Source organism: Budorcas taxicolor, chromosome 7 (genome assembly GCF_023091745.1).
Source record: "Budorcas taxicolor isolate Tak-1 chromosome 7, Takin1.1, whole genome shotgun sequence".
NCBI lineage: Eukaryota > Metazoa > Chordata > Mammalia > Artiodactyla > Bovidae > Budorcas > Budorcas taxicolor.
The window spans coordinates 20,789,254-20,815,577 of NC_068916.1; the positions used below are offsets into that span (position 1 = coordinate 20,789,254).

The 26,324-nt window shown below is 45.2% G+C and overlaps 1 protein-coding gene across 1 annotated transcript; it reads right to left on the minus strand.

Annotated features, from left to right (window-relative positions):
* Positions 1-704: 704 nt before the first annotated feature.
* On the minus strand, positions 705-16,148 carry LOC128050958 (zinc finger protein 709-like). Its single transcript, XM_052643477.1, has 3 exons — positions 16,017-16,148; positions 4,006-4,128; positions 705-1,412 (listed from the first exon to the last, which is right to left on the minus strand). Exons 1-3 carry the CDS (start codon positions 16,146-16,148, stop codon positions 705-707), a joined length of 963 nt encoding a protein of 320 aa, XP_052499437.1.
* Between the last annotated feature and the right edge of the window lie 10,176 nt (positions 16,149-26,324).

Consider the following 26,324-nt stretch of genomic DNA (forward strand, 5'->3'; position numbering starts at 1 on the left):
AATGAGCAGAGGCCAAATTACAAACATTACCAGGCAAGACAGAAGGTCTTTCAAGAACTTCCAAAATTACTGACTACTGTGAGGAACACAGATACAGTATCCACTAGCAAAAAAGAAACATGGAAGATATACCTTTCAGTATAAAGATTCCAGCGGAAGGTAAATACTAAGTCAGGAAATTCCAGTATCTATAACAGTGGATGAGAAAAGACTTTTCAACAATATTATGATCATATTATGATCACATACTATGAACATCTGGCAAAGTAAAGATCAAAAATATTTTCGTCTAAACTGATACCACATGAAACACACACACACATACTTTCACTCTGGGTTCAAAAGGCATTGTAATGACACTGAGACATGTAGTATATAATTGTCTATTTAATGTCCAGGGTAACAAAACACAAGTAGTAAAGATGAATGGGAACATAGAGCGATGATTACTATCTTAAGTGTTCAGATCAGCAACATGAACTAGAAATTAACACACTGGGATCCCTATTCAGGATGAGGCACTTATAAGGAAAAACTATATTTATTTCCATTAAAAAAATTCATCCTACCCTGAGTTTTCAAGTACAAAATAAATGAAGTGCTGAAGGCTTTCCCTGCATTCTTTCCATTCATAATGTCTCTCTCCCTTGACTGCTTCATTTATAAGGTTTTAAGTGAGAAGTCTTTCCCACCAGTCTTCGTATTCAGTATTTTTCGCCAGTGTGCATCTTCATGTGTCTCTGGAGGGATATGAGACACCTGTAGGCTTTTTCACACTGCTGACATTCGTACGGTTTCTCTTCACTGTGAGTTATCATGTGTCCTTGCAAAGATCTTGGATACCTGAAGGCTTTCCCACACTGCTGGCACTGATAAGGCTTCTCTTCACTGTGTGTTTTCATGTGTTCTCGAAGGGATGAAGAAGTGATGAATGCTTTCCTGCATTCTGTACATTCATAGGGTTTTACTCCACTGTGTGTTTTCACGTGTTTTCTGAAGTACTTAGGACAACTGTAGGATTTCCCACAATCATTACACACATAAGGCTTCTCTCCTGTGTGTATCCTCACATGTCCTTGCAAGGATTTGAGATAGGGGAAAGCTTTGCCACACTGCTTACATTCATAGGGCTTTTCTCCACTGTGTGTTCGCATGTGTTCCCGAAGGTAAGTGCACCAGCTGAAAGCCTTGCCACACTGCTTACACTCATAGGGCTTCTCTCCAGTGTGCATTCGGACATGTTCTCGGAAGTGTGAGATGCCAGTAAAAGCTTTCCCACATTCTTTGCACTTATAGGGTTTCTCTCCAGTGTGAGTTCTCACGTGCCGTTTAAGTTGGCAATAATAACTGAAAGATTTCCCACACACATCACACACATAGATTTTCTGGCCATACTGACCTCTCTTATGTCCCTGAAAAGTGAGAGCTTTTCCAGATTTTTTACAGTCTAAAGATTGTTTACTACTGTGACTCTTCATGCATCTCTTAGATGCTCTCCCAGCATCTTGACATTTATCAGGTTTCTCTATAAAGTCTGTTTCCCCAGCAGGGCTGAGGCACAAAACACAGCTGCAGGTTTGTCCACATTCCTCACATGTATAAGGTTTTGGCCCAATGTGAGACTTTTGCTGATTCTTCTTGAAAGAATGATCCGTGAAGGCTTTTCCACATGTAATGCATTGATGAGGCTGAATTTTAGTCTGATAACTCTCATGCACAGTAAGATCTATAATCCTGTTTGGCGTTTTTAGAAATTGATGATCTTTACCTTCACAGAGACTTTCCACCAAATGATTTCTGGTCAAAACAGAAAGTGAATTATTAGGGATTAATGATATGGTTATTCATTATTATTTTGACTATATATTTGTGATTTTCAATGAATGGGCATGTTTTCAGCACTCTCTGCAATGTGACAACGTGCAACAAAGGTTAATGCTCTGGCTGAGGGCTCAAAGAGAGCCATAACTTTCAGTGTTCTTTACATGAGGTTTTCTAATCATTGTTTCCTACTGAATTAAGTTTCTGATGCTCAGTATCTATAGCACACTTATAAAAGTATTGTTTGTAAAATTTCTGAGTACACAATTGTTTATTAGCTAACTTTACAATTGTTTAGCTAAGTTTACACCTTTCTTTACCATCACATGAGTCTAACACTCTGCTGAGATCCCTCATCCCCCTTCTCCCTGTGGGAGTGCCACTCACCTCACACGCCTCTCCTGAGTTAGATGCTGATCTTGTAGGTTATGAAATGCCCAGTTTTCTCCCAAAACAGATCTAGAATCATTTCTTGTGAATCTTACAACTTCCCGTTCAATGCATAGTTCAGTCTCCAAAATATCCCACTGAGGACTTGATACACTGACCTTAACTTGAGGGCAAGAACCTGCAATAATTGGAAGCACAATTAAATCATTGAGAAAGAAATGGTGGGGGAAAGGAAAGAGAGATCATATCTAGATTTCTCTCCATAGACTCATTCAAAAACATAAAATAATTTTATAAAGGAAGAAAGGCGATGTGTGATATTGTGATCTATCAGACACACACACACACACACACACACACACACACACACATATATATTTGGTCACTGAGATGACCATGTACTTCTCAAACTGGGTCCTTATCCACAGTTTCCTGCTCAGGGATCTCAAAACCCTTGGAATTTCCTGAGCAATAAAAGCAACAGAATAATATGTAGTCTCTTGTGCTCATTTCCAGAAAATGCTTCAGGATCAGAAAGGTGAAATAGGTTTCCTATGATTCATAACAAGCCTTTTCCATCCCAATTGAGTTTATATTAATGAAAGAAACTGTTGCAAAGAACTTGAGTATAGGACTAATTGCCAATAAAGACAACCACGTGATTAAAGGGTTGAAACTTTCAGTCCCACCCATATGCCCCAGCACCTCCAAAACCTCTGGGGGTGGGGGAGCAACTAGAGATCAAATCAACTGGCAATGGCAGGGACTTCATCAACCATGCTTATGTAATGAAGGTATGAAAAAGAGGTTTGGAGAGCGTCTGGGTTGGTGAACACATAGAGATGTGGTGAGACTGGCACCTGGAGAAGCACGGAAACTCCTTTTCTAATCTAGATGCATTTCTTACATCTAGCTGTTCCTGAATTATATCCTTTAATAATGAACCTGTGATCTAGTAAGAAGCATGTTTCTCTGAGTTCTGTAAGCTATATTAATATATTAACTGAACCCAAGGAGAGAGTGATGGCCATCATAGGGAAAATGAGTCAAAATGGCAGTCTCTTCACTAATAAGTACCTCACAGAAGTAAAGTAGAAAGGAACTGGGCAAAATGCACTTTCCCAAATGATCCCTTTGTCAGAGGAGCTCCAAAAAGACTTCAAGTGGACAAGAATGGATGAAAACTCCAAGAGGGAAGCCAAGTTAATGACACCTATCACCTTCTCAGAGACCTGAGTTGTGTTCCTAACGCGTACATCCAAATATCCCTCCCTGACCCAGAACATGCTCCTCCTGAGCAGGTGTGGTCCCTGGTGATCGCAGGTACAGAGGCCCTGGATGAAGTCCATGGACCCAGCTGCCCCGGGGAGGTGGGACAGAGTGCAGCTGCCAAAATGCTCCTAGAGAATGCTCCTCATGGGGAGGGTGGAGGACAGGTTAAGTGCAGGTTTAACTGCAGCAAGATCATCTCAAATGTGTACTGATCACAGGATAACTTTCACAGGGTGAAAACCATTATGCTGCTCTCACTGCCCCAAGGTGACAATGGAGACCGTGCTCACAGTTGTGAAATTAGGGAGCCTCAGGATTCTGATCAACAGTAATAAAAATCAATTCAGTACAGTAACACTGTCATGGAAAAGCCATCTATTCTAGGTAGGTTCTAAAAAGGTGGGGACCATGTTTGCCATTTTTTTCAAAATATTCCCATCCTCATCACTCATAAGAAAGGACACTGTAAGAAGCAACTGTTTGCTAAAGACTTAGTGCAGGGAGGAAGCCGTCCTCACCCACAGTGGCCAGGTTCCTGCAGGTCTCCAGCATCACGTCTCTGTAGAGCTTCCTCTGAGCAGGGTCCAACAGTTCCCACTCCTCCAGGGTGAAGTTCACAGCCACGTCTTCAAAGACCACTGAGTCCTGAAACAGCCATATGTTCTGTGTCAGCAAGGCTCCTCCTTCACCCCCGAGTGTGGAAGGATGGGGAGGCCAACAGGCAGGAACTGGACTCAGTTCCTAGGACTCCTGAGCTCACACTCTTGCAGGAAATGATCACATGCCAGCAAATCTAATGCAGGTTCCTCAGTGATGGTGAGTGCTGGACACTGAAGCAAAGTGTAACAGCAATAACTGATAAACATATAATAAAAAAGAACTGTTTTTAATGAAACAGAGCAGATCATGAGGCTGGACAAGTACTGAAAATGAAATCATCATTCAGATGACTTGGAAATGGATATGTGGCCTGCTTGTAAGTTATTTTCTCGATTCTCCAAGAATGGGAGCATACTGTCAGGAGGTTGTGGACACAGATTTTCCAGGACTGCTGCATCTGAACAACTTTCACTTTGACTGAAACAGCATATAAAAGCCTGGTCTGGTCCCCTCATATCTGACAGAAACATACACACAACCCTCTATCAAGATCAAGTGGACACCAAGGGCACAGACACAGGTCAGGGTCCAGGGCCTGGGACACCCGTGGAGTTAATGACGGGTTAAGAGGAGGCCTGGCTCCTGAGGGATTGGTCGAGCCAGCAGGGTCTCTCGGATAAATAACCAAGTGCCCAGAGTACAAGGAAGATGCCCCACAAAGAAGAGCTGCAGATCTGATGGCAACAGAGTCGAAGGTAACTTGAACAGAGAGAAAAACAAACCCACCTAATTATTATCTTTAGGACAATATAGGCTGACACCACACCTCTGAAATACAAAGCAAATGATTATTTTTATAAATTAGAATCTTAATCAAAGATATATTCTGGAAATCTAAATGATAAAATTCTTACTATATCAGCTACAAAGACAAGGCTACCTCACCTTGGGCTGCAACTGGGGTTTGCTAATCAAACTCCTGAAAATGTGGAATATTAGGGAGTTTGCTAGCGGTCCTGGGGTTAGGACTCAGCGCTTACACTGCCTGATTGCTCAGTTGGCTCCCTAGTCAGGAAACTAAGATCCCGAAAGCTGTGAGGTGTGGCCAAAGGAAAAAAAAAGGGGGGACAATAGTCATCAAGGAAATGCAAATGAAAACCACAAATACTTCTTCATACCCACTAGGAGAGCTGTAAGACAGACAAGCAAGTGTTGGCGAGGATGTGAGGAACTTGGAACCCTCAACCACTGCTGGAGAGAAGGTAAAATAGTGAAGCCACTTTGGAAAACAGTCCAGCAAATCCTGAAGATTATTAACACAGCACCATATAACAGCAATTCCACTCTAGCTATCTATCTACCCAAGAGAGGTGAAAGTAAAACAGCAACACAGAAACAAATACACATAGACACACACACACACTTGAGTTGTGACAGCTAAAACATGGGAACAACTCAGAAAGCCATCAACTGACTTGGATAAACAAATTCAGTCTAATCTCACAATGGAATATTACTGGCAACAAGAGGAAGGAAGTACTGATCCGTAGCAAAAAATAATCAATGAACTTTAAAAACATTATCAGAACTCACAAATGCCCACTGGCAGTATCATATTGCAGACTGCAAACTCACAAAAACAAATCTCAATGTATTTTGATCAAGCAAAACAAGCAGATGAAATGCAAATGTTTAAACAGATCTTTTAAAAATATAATCAACTTTTAAAAGCTGAGAGGGTGGGGAGGAGGGACATGTTGGTGTGTGTCTGCAGGAGGACAAGCCTCGGAACCTGGACAGTTGGGCGTGAATCTGAAAGAACCTGTGAGTGGCAGCAAGGTCCCGTGTACCTCTGTGTTGCATGGATATGTGGGTCTGGGGGTGAGCAAGCGCCTGCATGCATGTGACTGAGAACATCAGTGTCTGAGAACATCTGTGGCAGTATTGTGGGCCACTGGGCATGTCTGCGTAGGCACCAGGTGGCACACACCTGACTGTGATTTGCAGGGATCACTTGTTCGCTCAGTTCTTATCTGCGTGCATCTGTGCTCAGTGGTGTTCGATTCTTTGCAACTCCATGGACTGTAGCCCGCCAGACTCCCCTGCCCATGGAATTCTCCAGGCAAGAATACTGGAGTGGGTTGCCATTCCTTTCTCCAAGGAATCTTCCTGACCCAGGAATCAAACCCAATTCTCCTGCATTGCAAACAGATTCTTTACCACCTGAGCCACCAGGTTCTTACCTACTGAGCACTTAAGCCTAAGGAGGTGGACACATAGCAGTGGACAAGGCAGGCCAACCACCCTGCCTTCCTGGAGCTTGCCTTCTGGCAGGAAGACAGACCATAAACAACACTATAAATGTTATCTGGCTATGCTGGATAGTTCAGTCGCTCAGTCGTGTCCGACTCTTTGTGACCCCATGAATCGCAGCACGCCAGGCCTCCCTGTCCATCACTATCTCCCGGAGTTCACTCAGACTCATGTCCATCGAGTCCGTGATGCCATCCAGCCATCTCATCCTCTGTCGTCCCCTTCTTCTCCTGCCCCAATCCCTCCCAGAATCAGAGTCTTTTCCAATGAGTCAACTCTTTGCATGAGGTGGCCAAAGTACTGGAGTTTCAGCTTTAACATCATTCCTTCCAAAGAAATTCCAGGGCTGATCTCCTTCAGAATGGACTGGTTGGATCTCCTTGCAGTCCAAGGGACCCTCAAGAGTCTTCTCCAACACCACAGTTCAAAAGCATCAATTCTTCGGTGCTCAGCCTTCTTCACAGTCCAACTCTCACATCCATACATGACTACTGGAAAAAGCATAGCCTTGACTAGACGGACCTTAGTCGGCAAAGTAATGTGTCTGCTTTTGACTATGCTATCTAGGTTGGTCATAACTTTTCTTAGAAGGAGTAAGCATCTTTTAATTTCATGGCTGCAGTCACCATCTGCAGTGATTTTGGAGCCCCCAAAAATAAAGTCTGACACTGTTTCCACTGTTTCCCCATCTATTTCCCATGAAGTGATGGGACCAGATGCCATGATCTTCGTTTTCTGAATGTTGAGCTTTAAGCCAACTTTTTCACTCTCCTCTTTCACTTTCATCAACAGGCTTTTTAGTTCCTCTTCACTTTCTGCCATAAGGGTGGTGTCATCTGCATATCTGAGGTTATTGATATTTCTCCTGGCAATCTTGATTCCAGCTTGTGTTTCTTCCAGTCCAGCGTTTCTCATGATGTACTCTGCATAGAGGTTAAATAAGCAGGGTGACAATATACAGCCTTGATGTACTCCTTTTTCTATCTGGAACCAGTCTGTTGGTTCCATGTCCAGTTCTAACTGTTGCTTCCTGACCTGCATACAGATTTCTCAGGAGGCAGGTCAGGTGGTCTGGTATTCCCATCTCTTGAAGAATTTTCCACAGTTTATTGTGATCCACACAGTCAAAGGCTTTGGCATAGTCAATAAGGCAGAAATAAATGTTTTTCTGGAACTCTCTTGCTTTTCCCATGATCCAGCAGATGTCGGCAATTTGATCTCTAGTGCCTCTGCCTTTTCTAAAACCAGCTTGAACATCAGGAAGTTCTCGGTTCACGTATTGCTAAAGCCTGGCTTGGAGAATTTTGAACATTACTTTACTAGCATGTGAGATGAGTGCAACTGTGCAGTAATTTGAGCATTCTTTGGCATTACCTTTCTTTGGGATTGGAATGAAAACTGACCTTTTCCAGTCCTTTGGCCACTGCTGAGTTTTCCAAACTTGCTGCCATATTGAGTGCAGCACTTTCACAGCATCATCTTTCAGGATTTGAAATAGCTCAACTGGAATTCCATCGCCTTCTTCAGTGATCAATGCAAAGAAATAGAGGAAAACAACAGAATGGGAAAGACTAGAGATCTCTTCAAGAAAATTAAAGATACCAAGGGAACATTTCATGCAAAGATGGGCTTGATAAAGGACAGAAATGGTATGGACCTAACAGAAGCAGAAGATATTAAGAGGTGGCAAGAATACACAGAAGAACTGTACAAAAAAAATCTTCACAACCCAGATAATCACGATGGTGTGATCACTCATCTAGAGCCAGACATTCTGAAATGTGAAGTCAAGTGGGCCTTAGAAAGCATCACTACGAACAAAGCTAGTGGAGGTGATGAAATTCCAGTTGAGCTATTTCAAATCCTGAAAGATGCTGGATAAGTGGGATAGAAAAGGAGAGCAGGGTGAGAGACAGGGAGCTGGGGGCAGGGTGCAGGTGAAGAAGCGTACTGGTATGTGTGTCCAAGTGTTCTTCTGAGAGTGGTGTCTGAGTGTGTGTGTGTCCAAGGAGCAGAAGGCTGTCATCTGGCCCTCAGCCCAAGTGTTCCCCCCACATCTATGTGCCCTACTTGGCTCCTCCATCCCAGGCAGCCCTCCCCACTGCCCCATGAGCTCCCCAAATGAGTGAGAGTCCCAGCATGAGCCATCCAGCCCGTTCTCTCAATGCCACCCAGCCCAGACCCTTGCCTTCCTCACATCTCTGGTTCATTTGCCCCCCTCCTTACTCCACCCAACACTGCATCAGGGCTACCACTGGCAGTGTAATGGGTAGAAGGTTTAGAGACAGTCAAAAGGGCACTGGGGTAATAACCCAAAACAACAGGGCTAGACTCATGCCACAGGAAAAAAACATTTTTTTAAAAGTAAAAACTGATTGTTACTAATACTAGTTTTCTTTCTCAATTATGTCTGTAAAAATGTTTTAGTGGATAAATTCCAAAACATTTAATGACAATAGTAAAAAGAAAGAAATGGAGAGATGAGCCATATCCACAGAAGAGACCATGATGTCACCTTCTCCCAAACATTTAAGAATTTTATGAAAGTACCATTCCAGTGCACAACAAGGTTTCTTTTAGGGTCGGTTTGTTCTGCTTTGTTTGACTTAAAAACCACTTCTAAAAACTGAAATAAAAGACGAATTTCTAAAAACAACCAAGATTTTCTATGGAGTAAGGTGGTGGGATGTTTCCTAATGTACATTGAAATGTTTTAAATTACAGTGATTATGACAGGATGGCATTAACAGAGGGATGGCTAGATACACCTATGGAAAAAATCACAATGCACAGAAGGATCTATGCCAGGGCATGTGCTGCTGGGAGCAGGCTACTGACACATGGAGCAGCAGCCTCTGGCTATCTCCAGGGGAGTAAGGAATCTTTTCTCTTATAACTACATGTACAATAACCAATTCACTGTGGACTTAACTGTGAAGGAAGAAAGCAGGACACTCTATGAGACACTACAGGGAAACACTTGAGTGTAGGATGAGTTTTCTTATATATGGAAAAAAGAGTAAGCTACAAAAGAAGAGATGGATAAATTCAATCCAAGTCTATTAAAGTTAAGAATTACCCAGAATTGGAGTGAGGGTGGGAGGGAGGCTCAAGAGGGAGGGAATATATGTATATTTATGGCTGATTCACTTTCTTGTAAGGCAGAAAGCAACACAACATTGTAAAGCAATTATTCTCCAATTAACAATGAATTTTATTTATTTTTTAAATATTTCTTTTTATTTATTTATTTGGCTGTGTTGGGTCTTAGCTGGGGCATGTGGGGTCTAGTTCCCTGACCAGGGATAGAACCTGGCTCGCCTGCATTGGGAGCTCAGAGTCTTAGCCACTTGACCACCAGGGAAGTCCCAACAATGAATTTTAAAAAGTAAAAAACTGAGAGAAATGATAACTCACAATCTAGGAAAACATATTTGCCATACCTAGAAATGAAAAAAAGATGAATGTCCACAGTATGTAAATAAGACATAAGAAATCAGTAGGCATACAAATGAGTTCAAGGTGAGGAAACTATTTCACAGAAGATGAATTACCCATTGAAAGAAATGCTCACCACCAATGGTTATCAGTAAAAACCAATTTACGATCACAAGCAGACCCCATTTCACACAAATGGACACAAAAGAGGAACAAAATTAAGCTGGATTCTCCAAGTGCTACAAATGGCATGGAATAAACACTCAACTCCAGTCACCCCCTACACTTCCTAGTATTTCTAACTTATCCATAATCTACAATCCCACAATTTTTCTCTTAGATATAAAATATTTATACCTTGCACTTAGAGTTGGGAGACAAAAAGGAGAATAACAGCACTGCTGACAAATCAAAAATAAATGTGAGGGACTTGCCTGGTGGTGTAGTGGCTAAGACTCCATGCTCCCAATGCAGGGGACCTGGGTTTGATCCCTGGTCAGGGAACTAGGTCCCACGTACTGCAACTGGGAGTTCACATGCTGCAACTGAAAACCCCATGAGCTGCCAAATAAATTTTTTTAAAATGTGAGACAACCCAAGCCCCACGAGGACTGGATGGAGGAGTTAACTGGGGGAGCCCTTCTTCTGACATGACGTTTGAAACAGACGGACTGAGAACCACAGAGAAGCCTTCTGCATGCTGCTACTGGTGTGGAACTGGTCACCTTCACTTACTACAAACGCAGCAGAAGCAAAACCAAATAAAACACTGCTGGTGATGAGGGACACTGCAAAGCTGCAAAGAATAAAAAAAGATCAGGACAATCGTCATCCAGGGGGCTGACTGCTGGGAGGTGCTATCAATCAACCAATGAATAAAAACCTACACCTCAAAGACAACCAACAGACACCAACACCAAAATCACACAGGGAATTATCTGGCAAGGATTTTAAAGCTATAAAAAATACTTCAATGAGTAATTACAAACACACTTGAAACAAATAAAAAATTGAAAGTCTCAGCAAAGAAATAAAAGCTACAAAGAACCAAATGGAAAACTTAGAACTGAAATACAGTAACTGAACTAAAAAACTGGATGGTTTAAAATACAGCATGAATATGATAGAGAAAAGAATCAATCAACTTGAAGGTAGGACATCAGAATTTAACCAACCTAATTTAAGGGATTAAATCTGATAGAGTGCCCGAAGAACTATGGATAACACTGTACTGGACGCAGTGATCAAAACCATCCCCAAGAAAAAGAAAGGCTAAGAGGCAGCATGGTTGTCTTAGGAGGCCTTACAAATAGCTGAGAAAAGAGAAGCGAAAGGCAAAGAAGAAAAGAAAAGATATACCCATCTGAATGCAGAGTACCAAAGAATAGCAAGGAGAAAGTCTTCCTAAGTGAACAATGCAAAGAAACAGAGGAAAACAAAAGAATGGGAAAGACTAGAGATCTCTTCAAGAAAAACAGAGATACCAAAGAACATTCCATGCAAAGATGGGCACCATTAAGGACAGAAATGGTACAGACCTAACTGAAGCAGAAGATATTAAGAAGAGGAGCCAAGAATACACAGAAGAACTATACAAAAAAGATCTTAATGACCCGGATAATCACGATGGTGTGATTACTCACCTAGAGCCAGACATCCTGGAATGCAAAGTCAAGTGGGCCTTAGAAAGCATCACTACAAACAAAGCTAGTGGAGGTAATGGAATTCCAGGTGAGCTATTTCAAACCCTAAAAGATGATGCTGTTAAAGTGCTGAACTCAATATGCCAGCAAATTCGGAAAACTCAACAGGGGCCACAGGACTGGAGAAGGTTAGTTTTCATTCCAATCCCAAAGGAGGGAATGCCAAAGAATGTTCAAATTACTGCACAGTTGTACTCATTTCACAAGCTAGCAAGGTCATGCTCAAAATCCTTTAAGCTAGGCTGGCTTCAACAGTATGTGAACCAAGAACCTCCAGATATACAAGCTGGATTTAGAAAAAAGGCAGAGGAACCAGAGATCAAATTGCCAATATCCGCTGGATCATAGAAAAAGCAAGAGAGTTCCAAAAACACATCTACTTCTGTTTCACTGACTACACCAAAGCCTTTGATTGTGTGGATCACAACAAACTGGAAAATTCTTAAGGAGATGGGAATACCAGACCACCTTACCTGCCTCCTGAGAAACCTGTATGCAGGTCAAGAAGCAACAGAACCAGACATGGAACAATAGACTGGTTCAAAATTGGGAAAGGAGTATGTCAAAAGCTGTGTATTGTCACCCTTTTATTTAACTTACATACAGAGTACATCACACCAAGTGCCGGGCTGCATGAAGCACAAGCTGGAATCAAGATTGCCGGGAGAAATATCAATAACTTCAGGTATGCAGATGACACCACCCTTACGGCAGGAAGTGAAGAGGAACTGAAGAAAGAGCCCCTTGATGAAGATGAAAGAGGAAAGTGAAAAAGCTGACCTAAAACTTAATATTCAAAAAACTAAGATCATGGCATCTGGTCCCATCTCTTCATAGCAAATAGATGGGAAAACAATGGAAACAGTGACAGACTTTATTTTCTTGGGCTCCAAAATCACTGCAGATGGTGACTGCCACCACGAAATTAAAAGACCCTTGCTCCCTGGAAGAAAAGCTACAACAAACCTATACAGTATATTAAAAAGCAGAGACATTACTTTGCCAACAAAAGTCCTTCTAGTCAAAGCTAAGGTTTTCCCAGTAGTCATGTACAGATGTGAGTTGGACCATAAAGAAGGTTGAGCACCAAAGAACAGATGCTTTTGAACTGTGGCGTTGGAGAAGGCTTCTGAGAGTCCCCTTGGGCTGCAAGGAGATCAAACCAGTCAATCCTAAAGGAAATCAAATCTGAATATCCATTGGAAGGACTGATGCTAAAGCTGAAACTCCAATACTTTGGCCACCTCATGCAAAGAGTTGACTCACTGGAAAAGACCCTGATGCTGGGAAAGATTGAAGGCAGGAGGAGAAGGGGACGACAGAGGATGAGATGGTTGGATGGCATCACCTACTCAATAGTCATGAGTTTGAGCAAACTCCGGGAGATGGTGAAGGACAGGGAACCCTGGTGTGTTGCAGTCCATGGGGTCATAAAGAGTCGGACGTGACTGAGCGCCTGAACAACAACAACAATCTGAACAACAGAGAGAAAATAGACAAAAAATAAATAAAGAGACCCATGGGACAAACACAAAACATTAGTATCACTGGAGTCCCAGAAAGAAAGAAAAAGAGGACACAATAGGAAATTAACAATAGATTTAAAGGACTTGCCTTGGTGGTCCAGAGGTTAAGAATCCACTTGCCAATGAAGGGGACATGGGTTTGATCCCTGGTCTGGGAAGATCCCACAAGCTGAGGGGCAACTACACCCGTGAGCCACAACAACTGAGCCTGCACTCTAGAGCCTGGGAACCACAAGAGAAGCCTCTGCTCACTGCAACTAGAGAAAGCCCAAACGCAGCAATGAAGACCCAGCACAGCTCCAAAATAAGTAAATAATTCTTTAGAAAACTGTACACACACATAAGTAAGTGTATCTGAAAAAACAAAACCCTACACCTTCACGTAATGGAAGAAAAATATCTTACACACTTGTACACACAGGGCAGAAGACTCATCAAGGAAATAAAAGGGAAGAGCAGCCAAGTGTGAGCCGCTCAGATCAGCAGCCTGATGCACATGCCCATGGTGCACAGGAGACCCCAAGTCAGAAGGTCAAAGCTGTGTGAACTGGGGGCTAAGGGGTGCCCCCAGGGCAGGGGGAGGGACTGAGCTTCCCCACGGTGGTAAAAAAAGGCCCCTCCTCTGAGCTTCAATTTTCACCAGGAGGAAACGCTCAAGTTCATCCACCCTCTCAGCAGCAGTTGAACCTAAGGAGATTTCACCATGTCACTCACATCACACTTCACACTCACTCAGGGCGCACACCTCACAATCCACCAACTCCCTGGATGAGGCCCAAAGCAAAGGTCAGGAAACAGCCAGCCTTAGGGGACACATCACCCCCCAGCACTTCTGCAGGTAGATCCCCTCCCCCACCCTCCTGCCATTAACAGCTCCTTCTGTGGTGGTTCTATGGTCCGAGGCCACCCATGTGGGGAAGGGCACCAGCAAGACCCCAGGGCACCTTCCTTCCCCTCGTTCCCAGGCTCAGCTTGTCCCCAACCCCAGGGGATGCACTGGCTTTGGGTCATTTACAGGAGACATGATGCCCCATCTCCGTGTGTGAATGAGGATCTGCAAAATTGCTGCTTCCTCCTGTGTTCCTGGATAACGCAGGGGAGGGAAATTTTAGGGCAAGTTTCTGGTTCGAGAAACTGGTTACTGCTCATCCCTTTGAGAAGACAGGGATCAGTTCACTAACTCCTCGTAACAACAAGCTGTGACTCATCTAAAAAGAAGTGAGCAAGTCTCCATAGCACAGGTCACTGTTCCCAGAATTTCTGTGTCTGTTAACTGACTAATAACAGGAAGTGGACCAGCACCAGACACCCTTCATGGAAGAGTTGCTAAGATTCCTAATAATTTTTTTCATTCACATCTCCACCCACTTCACATTGCATTTCCGGCAATTCTAATGGAAGACAGAACATTCCCTTCTCCCCCGAGGCATCTCTGGTTAAGTCCCAAAGACCCAGGAGAACCCGAGCCTTCAGGAAAGAACAGAGACCTGAGATGTTACCACCCTCACTGAGGAGAAGCCAGGCAAGAAGAATTCAGTATTTTACACCTGCTGAAACCGGAAGCTGGAGGAAGGGAAGTTATTCGTGCTGAGCTGGACCAGAGGAGGCTGCTCCCTCATGTCAGGGGACAATGCTGAACCCTCTGTGAGCTCTGTGCTCCTGGAAACACGTATGGAAAGTGAAAGGACCCCTCACACTTTGGTGTTCTGGAAAATGGGAAGCTGCAAGAAACTGCCCCACTTGATTCAGAAAAGCCTCACACGGAGACCCTTTGTTTATTTAGGGCAAGGCGAGATACTGCCCCCCAACCCCAAAGCCCCATTTCCGCCTTATTGTGATTAGGGGACCTGCCTGCCCCAGTGACCACGCAGAACAAGTGCTTGTTGGCCAAACTTTGGTTCAGCCCCTTGACTTCCCCCTGAACTTTGGCCTGCTCATCCCAGCCAGCACACAGATCCCTAACGACAGGCTGGCCTCAGGGATCTACCATCCAAGCACCACACCTGGCCCTTCCTGGTTCTGGTCACTCCTCTCTGTAAAAGGAAAACTCTCCTTGCCCAGCTCTTGAGACACTTGCAGATCTTAGGGTCACAGGTCCTCCCTCCCTGTGCAGAGGGCCCCCTGTGTCTGGTGGAACAGACCCTTCTCCCTCTGGAATAACTCATTGGAATAAAAGTCTCTTGCTAAAAGGTTTGGGTTGTTTCAGTGCCACAGTCTTGACCAAGTGTTCTCAACGGCCCATGTGAAAATTAAGAAAGTGAAAACTACCTAAAAAGAATCAAGGGTGGAGCCAGAAGGAAGAGTCTCACCCAGTACCACTTGACATCAATTAGAGGAAGAACTGTGGATTGCAGATTTGAAGAGAAAAATGGAAAACAAGAAAGAATCATCAATTACAGCACCCAACAGAAAAACATGTACATACACTGCAACTTCTCAAGACAATGGCTACCCCAGCAATTAGCCAATGAGAAAAATTGAATTTTCCATTTTCTCCATGGATTTTATTACACCAATACAACCCCTCCCAATTCCCTCCTTTCTCCCCAATACATAAGTTTGTTGGACTTGTTTATAGCTTTTGCTATACCTCGTCTGTCCCTAATTGCAATTTTTTGTTGTTCCCCAATAAATCCATTTTTCCTAGTAAGTGTTATTTTAAAAATCAACTTCCATTTTTTTACCCAAACTTTACTCCAAGCTTCTCTTCCCAAATGCCCCTGACTCTGGGTCACTTTCCCCTACAACTCCCAAACTGAGGATCACTGAGCGGTAGAACAAGCCCCCCTTGAACTGGGCCGAGGATGCCCTGACCACAGGACCTCTGATTCTGTCAATGAGCCTTCCTCACACAGAAAAGTATTTTTCCGTGTGGTTGGCGGCTGGCACATCCCTGAGATCCGAGCCTCGGCGCTCTGGCAACAGCATTTGCAATAGAGTCTCTCCGACCAACTGCGGACTTGAGTTCATCTGTCAGGTCCCGGGAAGGACCCCAGAACCCGACCACCCGCTCCGGACGTTGCCTCGTCCTCAGCCAGACATCCAACAGACCAAGGACCCGGTCGGAACTCAAGAGACCCCACATCGCGGTCGGGGGCCGGAGACCCGAATTGGGACCCGGGAGCCCCGCGAGGACCGGATAGGAGGCCGGCACGCGAAACGAGGTGGACGGCGGAGACTGCCGTCCGGCCAGTTCGAACCAGCCCCAGCCAGTCTCAGCGCCAGCTCCATGCACTCACCATTTCAGTCCCTCCTCGCGCATTCAGGTGGCTCTCTCCGTGGCCCTGCAGCCCAATGGCTCAGGCAGGTCAGAGCGACAGCAAGCGGACACCAAGTTTCCCGCGAGGTAGGTGCGATGGGACGCCCTGGCAGCAGACAGCGACGTCATCACGTCGGCGAGCGTGCCCACCCCCGTCCCTGATTGGATGTGCCTCTGGAAACACCCCCTCCCGGGCCTTGATTGACAACTGGTGAAGGACTAGATTGCGAGGGACAGGCCGGCTGGAGGCCACGTGGCCAAGCAGGGCGGAAGTACGGGTAGTCGGCTTCAGCCCTTTGCTGCCTGGCTTATTATGTTCCAGGAGACTTGGCTGCGCCGGTGAACTCCAAGCCGAATCTACCCTTGGCCAGACGGACACAGCATCACTTCACAGGTTGCAGTCCCCTTTTCCTGAATTCCCTGGTGGCTCAGATGGTAAAGCGTCTCTCTACAATGCGGGAGACCTCGGTTCAATCCCTGGGTCGGGAAGATCCCCTGGAGAAGGAAATGGCAATCCACTCCAGTACTCTTGCCTGGAAAATCCCATGGACAGAGGAGCCTGGTAGGCTACAGTCCGTGGGGTCGCAAAGAGTCGGACACGACTGAGCGACTTCACTTCACTTTCACTTTCCCGAACATAAAAGTGCCACTCAGTTCCTTTCAGTGCACCCTGTTCAGGGCTACCCCCAAAGTCCGGGAGCCAGGACAGGACGAGACAGGTGTGAAAGGAAAAATAAAATGGAGTCAGTATTACTAAGGGAGCGCTATAAACTGGAGCCAGGAGGCCACTGAAGAACTGGGGTTTAGGTAGGAATCTGAACTTTTCACTACTTACTGCCTTAATGCAGGCATCCAGAACATTTGCCCAGTGGTTCAGAAAGTCAAGATACTTAAATGGACCCTTCCCCTAAATAACTCATGGCAGCCTCTCTCTCAAGGACAAATATTTGGTTCCCTGTGTCAGTGTCTACCATAATTCATTCCAGGCAACTTTAACAGCCCTGTGGCTTTTCCTTTAATAAGCCTGATATTCAGTTTTACGCTGTTGATGAAAAATTAACAGTGAATCGAATAGTAAAGATAAGAGAATTTTATTTAAGCCAATCTAAGGATTATAACCCAGGAGATAGTTTCTTATAAAACTCTGAGGACTGTTCCACTTACTAGAAGTCTAAGGCAGTCATATACCCTTTTTTTTTTTTTTGGTCACTCTCTGCTGCTTGTGGGATCTTAGGTTCCCCAAACCAGGGGTGAACCTGAATGCCCTGCATTAAAAGATGGAGTATTAACCACTGGACTTCCAAGGAAGGCCTACTGCTACTGCTGCTGCTAAGTCACTTCAGTTGTATCCGACTCTGTGCGACCCCATAGACGGCAGCCCACCAGGCTCCCCCGTCCCTGGGATTGTCCAGGCAAGAACACTAAGTCATATACATTTCTGAGACAAAGGAACATACATCAAAATGACACAATGACATTTCTCATAAAGTTCACCAAAAATACACAGTCTAAATCTGCAGGAGATCAGCATGACCCTTGACAGGATTAGGAAAGGAATATTATCTTGGAGTTACACTGTTGGTGGGAGAAGGAGGAATACTTTTTAAAAATCTTTCTTGTGGAGCAGACACTCCTCCCTTTGAGAAGGTCTGCTGGTTAATGGAGCCACACAAATCAACACTAGGAAGAGCCCAATATGCTTACATTTTCTTGTCATGCCTCAAAAACATAAATAGTATTCCATCAACTCAAATGCATGTCCCCCCGAACTGCAATTCTTAAGACCCCAAATAAAACTTTTTTCTTTGCAGACTCAATACTGATTGCTGTTCTACACGAGACAGGAGGGCATTGGGACCTCCTGAGGCAGAAATCAACTTGTGGGGAAAGTCACTGTGGGTCAGTTCCTAAAGTACAAGATACTCTGTGATGCTCCCTGCAGGTATGCAGAGGCCAGCCCCACTTTGACATTTTACCTTTGGCACCAGGAAGTCCGTGGTCCCGCACATTTGGGCTTGATCAAGTTCTCTATGTCCCATTTCTTACCCCACATTAGGACACTCTTCCCCACAGGTTCCTTCCTGAAAATTGGGTCGCCCCCATGTCTGAGCAACACTGAGGTTCAGGACAAACCCCTAGTCAGCTTCTTCAGAGAACAGGAGCCCTATCCAGTCCAGCTATGTGGGAAAACATTCTCCAGATGTCTTTGCAAAACCGTGAGAAAAAATAACAGGAAACAGCAACAAAAAATAACCAGAGTACATGCGCTGATTGGCTGGGGTCAGAGTGACCTGCTTGAGCAAATGGAGAGAGAGGAGTGCAGACTTAGCAATGCCCGGTCAGCACAAGTCAGAAAGCTGCTTGCACACGCACTGATTGTTTCTCTGATGTTCCTGCGGGGATCTTTGCTCCCAGCCATATGGTGCCCTTTGTACAGAAAATAACATCGAAGTTCAAAAGAAAAACATTAACTGGGGACATGACTGGGAACATGGAAAAAACAGATACTTTCTGCAAACCAAGAAGCTCAATAAAATAATAAAAGTGATGCGGCACTGAATGTCGGAGCTCTTGATCCTCGAGGTCTTGAGTTCCCCGGTCCCATCTTTCCTTCTATTCTGTGTTTCCTTATGCCCTGCGGGCACCCGTCTCTCGCTCTATGTTGCTGAGCTGGACTCAACACAGCCACGCTGGTCTCGGAATCCGTGCGCCTCACTCGCCCAACTTCCCTCCTGGTCCCCCTCCTCTCATTGAAGACGAAAGTCCTTTGCGGTGTGGTTGGAGCCTCTGCCCTATTGCAACAGTGTTTCTTTATCATACAGTCTCCTCCACTAGTCCGGACTTATCTGTGAGGTTCAGGGAGGAGCACCCCCGCCCCCGCCTCCCTTTGAGCCTAACGGCCCGTTGGGAGCCGTCCTGTCCTCCCTCCGACGCCCACGGGACCACAGGCTGTGTCCTGACGCCCTGGACCCCGCGCAATAACAGGACAAAGCGCCATGTCCCCATCCCACGGTCGAGATGGGGAACTCTGGTCGGGAGTCCGGGATAAGACGCCGGGTCCCCGCCGCCGCCCACCTCGAGGGGGGAAATGGGTCGGGACCCAGAACAGGACGTCGGGTCCCTTCCTTGCGGGACCCCGGGACAAGATGCTGGGTCCCCACCCCGCAACCGAGGGAGAACTTGTGTCGGGACGCGCAACAGGACGTCAGGACTCGGGAGACTCGGGTCGAGACCCCGGGACAGGACTCTGGGTCCCCACCCCGCGGCCGAGGAGGGAACTCGGGCTGGAACCCCGTGGGTGGGTCGCGGGTAGACCCTGGCCAGCAGTCATCTTCGGTAAGTTCCGGTCCGTCCAAACCGGAACTTTTCTCTCTTAGGGCCCTGACCCATGCACTCACCATCTTCTCCTCGTTCCGGGTTCTCCAAAGCGTGCCCTGCGACCTCGGTTAGTGAGAGCGACTGGGACAGGACACCAGATAACGCCGGGACTAGTTCACACCAGTGCCGCGGAGGCTGAGAGAAACTTCCCGGGGCTGGAAGCGCACCCGTAGCGTGCTCTGATTGGACGGCCTTCCGGGGCCCGCGCTCTGATTGGACGTTAATTCTTCCTCCCGCCTTGATGGACAGTTCTCCTGGTCCCATCCTATCCTGATTCTGGTTGTCTGGACTCCTCCCAGCCGCTGCTAATTGGACAGTTTAACCAGACCCCTCCCTTGCCCCGAGTGACAGGCCACAGAGACAGGCTTGGCTGATCTGCTCACCTGGGACTTGGGCTGCTCGCACAGCCAGTTCTGCGCGGCGGCGGACTCCATGGTGTCCGCTCCGCGGTTCCCCTGTGTCCTTCTCCTGCATCTCAGATTGCTCCGTTCACGGAATGTGGACGAGAAAATACGGGTCCTAGCGCTTTGATGATGGAAATAAAATTAAACGAATAAACACATTTATTTAAGCCAAACTGAAAACCATAGCACTTAAGACAGCCTCTCAGATAACTCAGAGGAACTGCTCAGGAGAAGCACGGTTTTTAGCAGTTTCCTCTCTTGTCAGAACATAGTACATCAAACAAGTCAGGGAAACATTCTTCCAAGATTTCAAAAAGCAAACAGTCCTATCATTGAAGGAGGACCAGCACTGATGCCCCAGGAAGGGATGCAGCTAATCTTCATTGAAAAAAAAAAAAAAGTATTGTTGTATTTTTATTTTTGTGCTATGTCTTCCTTGGAGTTTGCGGGTTTTCTCTAGTTGCCGCGAGTGGAGTCTACTCTCGAGCTGCAGTTCGAGGGCTTCTCATTGCAGTGGCATCTCTTGTTTAGCGTGGATTCTAGGGCACTCCCGGCTTACTAATTGTGGCCCCTGGGCTTAGTTGCCCCTGGGCATGCGGGATCTGAACCTGTGTCCTCTGCATTACAAGGCAGATTCTTAACCACTGGACCACTAGGGAAGCCCCTAATCTTTATTTTTAAAACACATTTTACTTTTGGTCAGTGGGTGCTTTAATAATTTAAAGCAGATGGACAATGCATGTTCAATAGGCCACAAACAGATTGTTTTAGCATAAAATTCGACTTAAATCGGACTTCCCTGGTGGCTCAGATGGTAAAGAATCCACCTGCAAAGCCAGAGATCAGAGTTCGATCCCTGGATTGGGAAGATCCCTGGAGCAGGGAAAGGCTACCCAATCCAGAATTCCAGAGCCTGGTGGACTATAGTCCATGGGGTCACAGGGAGTTGGACAGGACTGAGCGATTAACACTTTCACTTTCAATTTGAATCAGGTATGCATCAGAATGACTTCCCCAGACCTCAATAGGTGAAAATCTGTTTCATCAATTTGGCGACCTTCAGTGTCAGGACACAGCGTGGACTAAGGTCACCATTGCTGAGTTCAGCTTAGCAACATAGGGCGAGAGACGGGTGCCACAGAACATAAGAAAACACAAAGACAGAATAGAAGGAAAGATGGTACTGGGGAACTCAAGACCTCGAGGATCAAGAGCCCCGACATTCAATGCCGCATCACTTTTATTATTTTATTGAGCTTCTTGGTTTGCAGAAAGTATCTGTTTTTTAAAGATAATATGTTTCCCATGTTCCCAGTCATGTCCCCAGTTAATGTTTTTCTTTTGAACTTCGATGTTATTTTCTGTACAAAGGGCACCATATGGCTGGGAGCAAAGATCCCCGCAGGAACATCAGAGAAACAATCAGTGCGTGTGCAAGCAGCTTTCTGACTTGTGCTGACCGGGCATTGCTAAGTCTGCACTCCTCTCTCTCCATCTGCTCAGGTCACTCTGACCCCAGCCAATCAGCGCATGTACTCTGGTTATTTTTTGTTGCTGTTTCCTGTTATTTTTTCTCATTTGTAAAGACATCTGGATAATGTTTCCCACATTTCCCCCTTTTCATTTTTGTAACAGTAGGTAGGCTGACTGGGCCACTTCTTTCTTCATTAATTTTCTGAGCGCTTTTCTTGTGCATCTGAAGACTAAACACAAGATTATTTAAAAGCGGCAAAAAGATACGAGTGCCTATAAGCCCGCCACCTATGCCTTTTATCCAGTCCAAAGGATTCAGTGCTTTTAGTCCATCAGTTATACCTTGTAAGGTTTTGGTTTGGGGTTACAGCTTAAAGATGCATGTTGCATGCTAATAATTTTGGCTTTTAATTGCTGTATGTCCAATGTAAGGTTACCAACCTTGTGTCACTGAGATATCACAATCCTCAGGTATGTGTGTTACACTGCAGGGAAATCCATATCATATCAGCTTTTAGTCAGTCTGCGAATTTTGAAATGTGAACAGCTCCATTACGTTTCTAAGACTGTATAGCAATGGATGTACAGCTATGCCATGTACAAAAAGCCACTGACTTTCACTCTTAAGAGGGTAACCGCTACAGAATGTGAATTGTATATTCATTTAAAAACAAATGATAAGACCAGTATAGCCTTGGTAATCCTACCATCTGGTCAGCACTAAAATATATTCTGTCTGGGAATTCCCTGGTAGTATAATGATTAGGGGACTTCCCAGGTGGCACTAGTGGTAAAGAACCCTCCTGCCAATGCAGGAGACATGAGAGACGTAGGTTTGATCCCTGGGTCAGGAAGATCCTCTGGAGGAGGGCATGGCAACCCACTCCAGTATTCTTGCCTGGAGAATCCCATGGTCAGAGCAACCTGGTGGGCTACAGTCTATGTGGTTGCAAAGAGTCAGACATGACTGAGCGACTTTCACTTTCACTTACACATGGAGAAAAGTACATTCAAGTTCTTTTCCCTTTTTTTTTTTTAACTGAATCACTGGCATTTTGTTATACAAAGTTGTTTCAGGTATTCTGGATAATAAAACCTTGTCACATATATGATTCAAAAATGGGTTATCTCATTCTGTAGAGTGTCTTTTCACTCTCTTGATAGTGTCCTTTGATGCACAAAACATTATCATTTTCATGGAGTCCAATTTATCTATTTTGTCTTATGTTGCTAGTGTCTTCAGTCCCAGGCATCAGGACATGACGTGCCTGCCCACACACAGTGCTCTCTTCTTGCCTCTGCTGTTCTTGCCTCCACTTCACTCTCCTCTAGAAACACTGGCATCTCCCTGTCCCTCAAGTACCCAAGGCCCACTCCCACCTTAGGAGCTGCATTAGTCTGCCTAGGCCGCCCAAAAAAGCACTGGAGACAGCAGGGCTGAAATCAACAATAATTTATTTTCTCATGGTTTGGGAGGCTGGACCTACCCGATGAAGTTGTCAGCAGGGCTGGATCTTCCGGAGGCTCTGAGGAGGAACCTGTTCCAGGCACGTCTCCAGGTTTCTGGAGACTGCCAACAATCCTTTGCATGCCTTGGCTTGTAGAGAGATCACACTGGGGACTTCCCTGGTGGTGCAGTGTATAAGAATCCACCTGCCAATGCAGGGGACATGGGTTCGATCCTTGGTCTGGGAAGATCCCACATGGCTTGGAGTAACTAAGCCAGAGTGCCACAGCTACTGAGCCCATGCTCTACAGCCTGAGAGCTGTAACTACCGAGACCATGTGCTGCAACTACTGAGGCCCATGCACCTGGAGCCTGTGGTCCTAAAGCGTGTTCTCCAGAACAATAAAAGCCACTGCAATGAGAAGCCCAAGCACCACAAAGAAGAGCAGACCCAGCTCACCTCAACTAGAGAAAGCCTGTGCAAAAAGAAACAAAGATCCAGTGCTGCCAAAAATAAATAAATAAATAAAAGGAAGATCATATCAACCTCTGCTCTGATTTTACATGGCTAAGACATGTCTGTCTCCTGGGCAGGTGTCTGTGTCCCAATACACATCATTGGATTATGATGTACTCCAATCCATTATGGCCACACCCTGATTACATCTGCACAGACCTTATTTCCAAATCAGGTTTGAGAAAAGGAATATTTCCTACCGTGTCAGTAAACAAGGCTGTCAGTCATCAGTGATTGCAGCCCACCAATGAGAGCCACTGAACCTGAAGGAAATCAGGAAGAAGAGTATCTGCCATCTATCAGCCATCAGACTGCGTCCATTCCCCACGGTGAGCTCTGAGGAACTCAGGGTGTAAAAACACAGGATACTGGCCCCAGGTAGCTGAGATGCATATCAAAGGAATAATTTCAGTGAGCCCAGACTTTTGCATATTCCCGTACATAGAAAAGCGCTAAATTTCTTAACTTGGGATATTTTATTTTCTTCAATCAACAGCCAGTTTTTGATGTTCTGACTACCTGCCCTTTGTTGCAACACTTCTATATAACCTGGCTCCTCCTCCCACTTCCTTGGAGCAGTTCTCTCAGGCTTCCTTGAGATGCTGCCTCCAGGGCTTAAGTCCCTAAAATTCCCTCTGGGTAAAACATAACTCACAACTTTTAGGTTGTGAATATCTTTTAAATCCACAGGTTGTATGAGAGATTCCAGGTGGACATGAAATTGGTGGTGATGAGGGGGGAGAGGAGACATTACTGACTTCAGTATATATGCATACATGCAGGGGTTAATAGTCAGCCACTGTTGCTCTGGCTAAGCCATGAGAAAATAACCATGGGAAAAGAATAAAAGCAAGATACAACAATTAAGTATAATCCAAACAAAAGTACATCAGGTTGATTAGTTGGAGTCATCATGCCCTGCTAAGCTAAGGAAAAACAGTATGGAGCTTGGAACACTGGGTCAGCACAAGTTCAGTACGCTGCTTGTGCACATACCAAGATGTTTTCCCAAAGCATATGTGGGTCTATGACCTCCAGCTGGGTGATACCCTTTATACAAAAAAATAACAAAGGTAGTTCAAAGTAATCAATAAAATGGGAGATGTGACCAGGGACACAGGAGGCTGATTTTCACCATGGCACAACAGATATTTCCTGCTTGCCAAAACACTAAATAAAATGGATGTGGCTCTGAGGAACAAGGCTCTTGATCCTAGAGGTCTCAAGTCCACCGCTCCCATCTTCAAAACTTTAATTCTGTCTCTAGTTTCTTTTTTCCAAACTGTGTTGACCACTTTTGATCCCTACCAGCTGTGCTGGCCACAGTACATACATGTACTTGTATATAGTTTAATAATCTATTTAGGTATCAACTGCCAGTGTTAGCTGAAATAGTTTACTCTTCTGTTATAATATTCACTGGAGAGATTGAATGAATGAATGAGTGAAATCTTCTACATATCCCTCTCACCCCCTCATGAGTGCATGCTGAGTTGCTCAGTCATGTCCAACTCTTTGTGACCCCACAGACTGTAGCCCACCAGGTTCCTCTGTCCATGGGATTCTCCAGGCAAGAATACTGGAGTGGGTTGCCATTTCCTTCTCCAGGGGATCTTCCTGACTCAGAGATCGAACTCTGCATTGCAGGCAGATTCTTTACTGTCTGAGCCACCAGGGAAGTCCTCTCACCCCATCACTGTGCTACATTTCTTGGTACACTTGTGAAAGGTCAATGAAACCACTAGGTAGATATGTTTGTGCTGGATTGTTTTCTTCATTGTGCATGTGACTGGGAGGTATATTTCTCAGAATCCCTGTCTCTATGATTTCAGGCTAGAATTCACCAACAGCCTAACTTGTATGATGTTTGGAAGGTACTAGTGAGTGAAGAAACAAATTACTCTCAGGGTCTGGAGCCATCACACACAGACGGGCCAGTGCAGAGGGGCTTGTTGGGCAACCAGTGAGAAGCTTGTGATCACCAGGCAGGTCAATCAAGCAAGTCCTCAAACCAAACACCTTTTTCTCTTCCATTTTCTAAGGGTCCTGACTCCAATTAAGCCTTTATTTCCCACAATCATAATTTGATGCTAGATATTGAATATCCCTCCTATGCCATGCACTTTAGGCTCAAACACACAATTACGCCCCTGACGAATACAGATGTTTGCCCTTGGGTCCTTGTATGCTCTGCTCCTCTGTGGCTCAAGTGAGATAGCTGTCTTGGTGCTCCCCGAGTGACACCCCTGTCTTGTTGCACAGTGATTATGTCACTAGGCCCTGAGTACAGTAAGATTTTCCTGGGCCTTCCAGGATCCCCTTCTTGTGGCCACACATGGCCAGCCCCGAAAAGCACACAAGACAGGTACAGATTCACAGCCTCCAAACAAGCAGGTACAGATTAACAGCCTCCAAATAAGCATTCAGTAGGTACCCCTCTAACACTTTAAATCAGATTATTTTTTAAAAAATTATTTATTTGGCTGTGTCAAGTCTTAGTTCAGCACACAGGATCTTTAATTGTGACATGTGGGATCTAGATTCCTGACTAGGGATCGAACCCAGGCCCCCTGCACTGGGAGCTCAGAATCTCAGCCACTGGCCCACCAGAGAAGTTCCTGAACTTGAATTTTCAATGCACATTGTTTTAAATCACACCCTGGGTGACCACATATAAAACAATGGGAAATCACATATAAAAATGGACTAATTAAACATACTAGTCTAATCATTTAGAGAGAAGACCCCTGTAAGAGAAAACACCACAAACTGCTACATATATT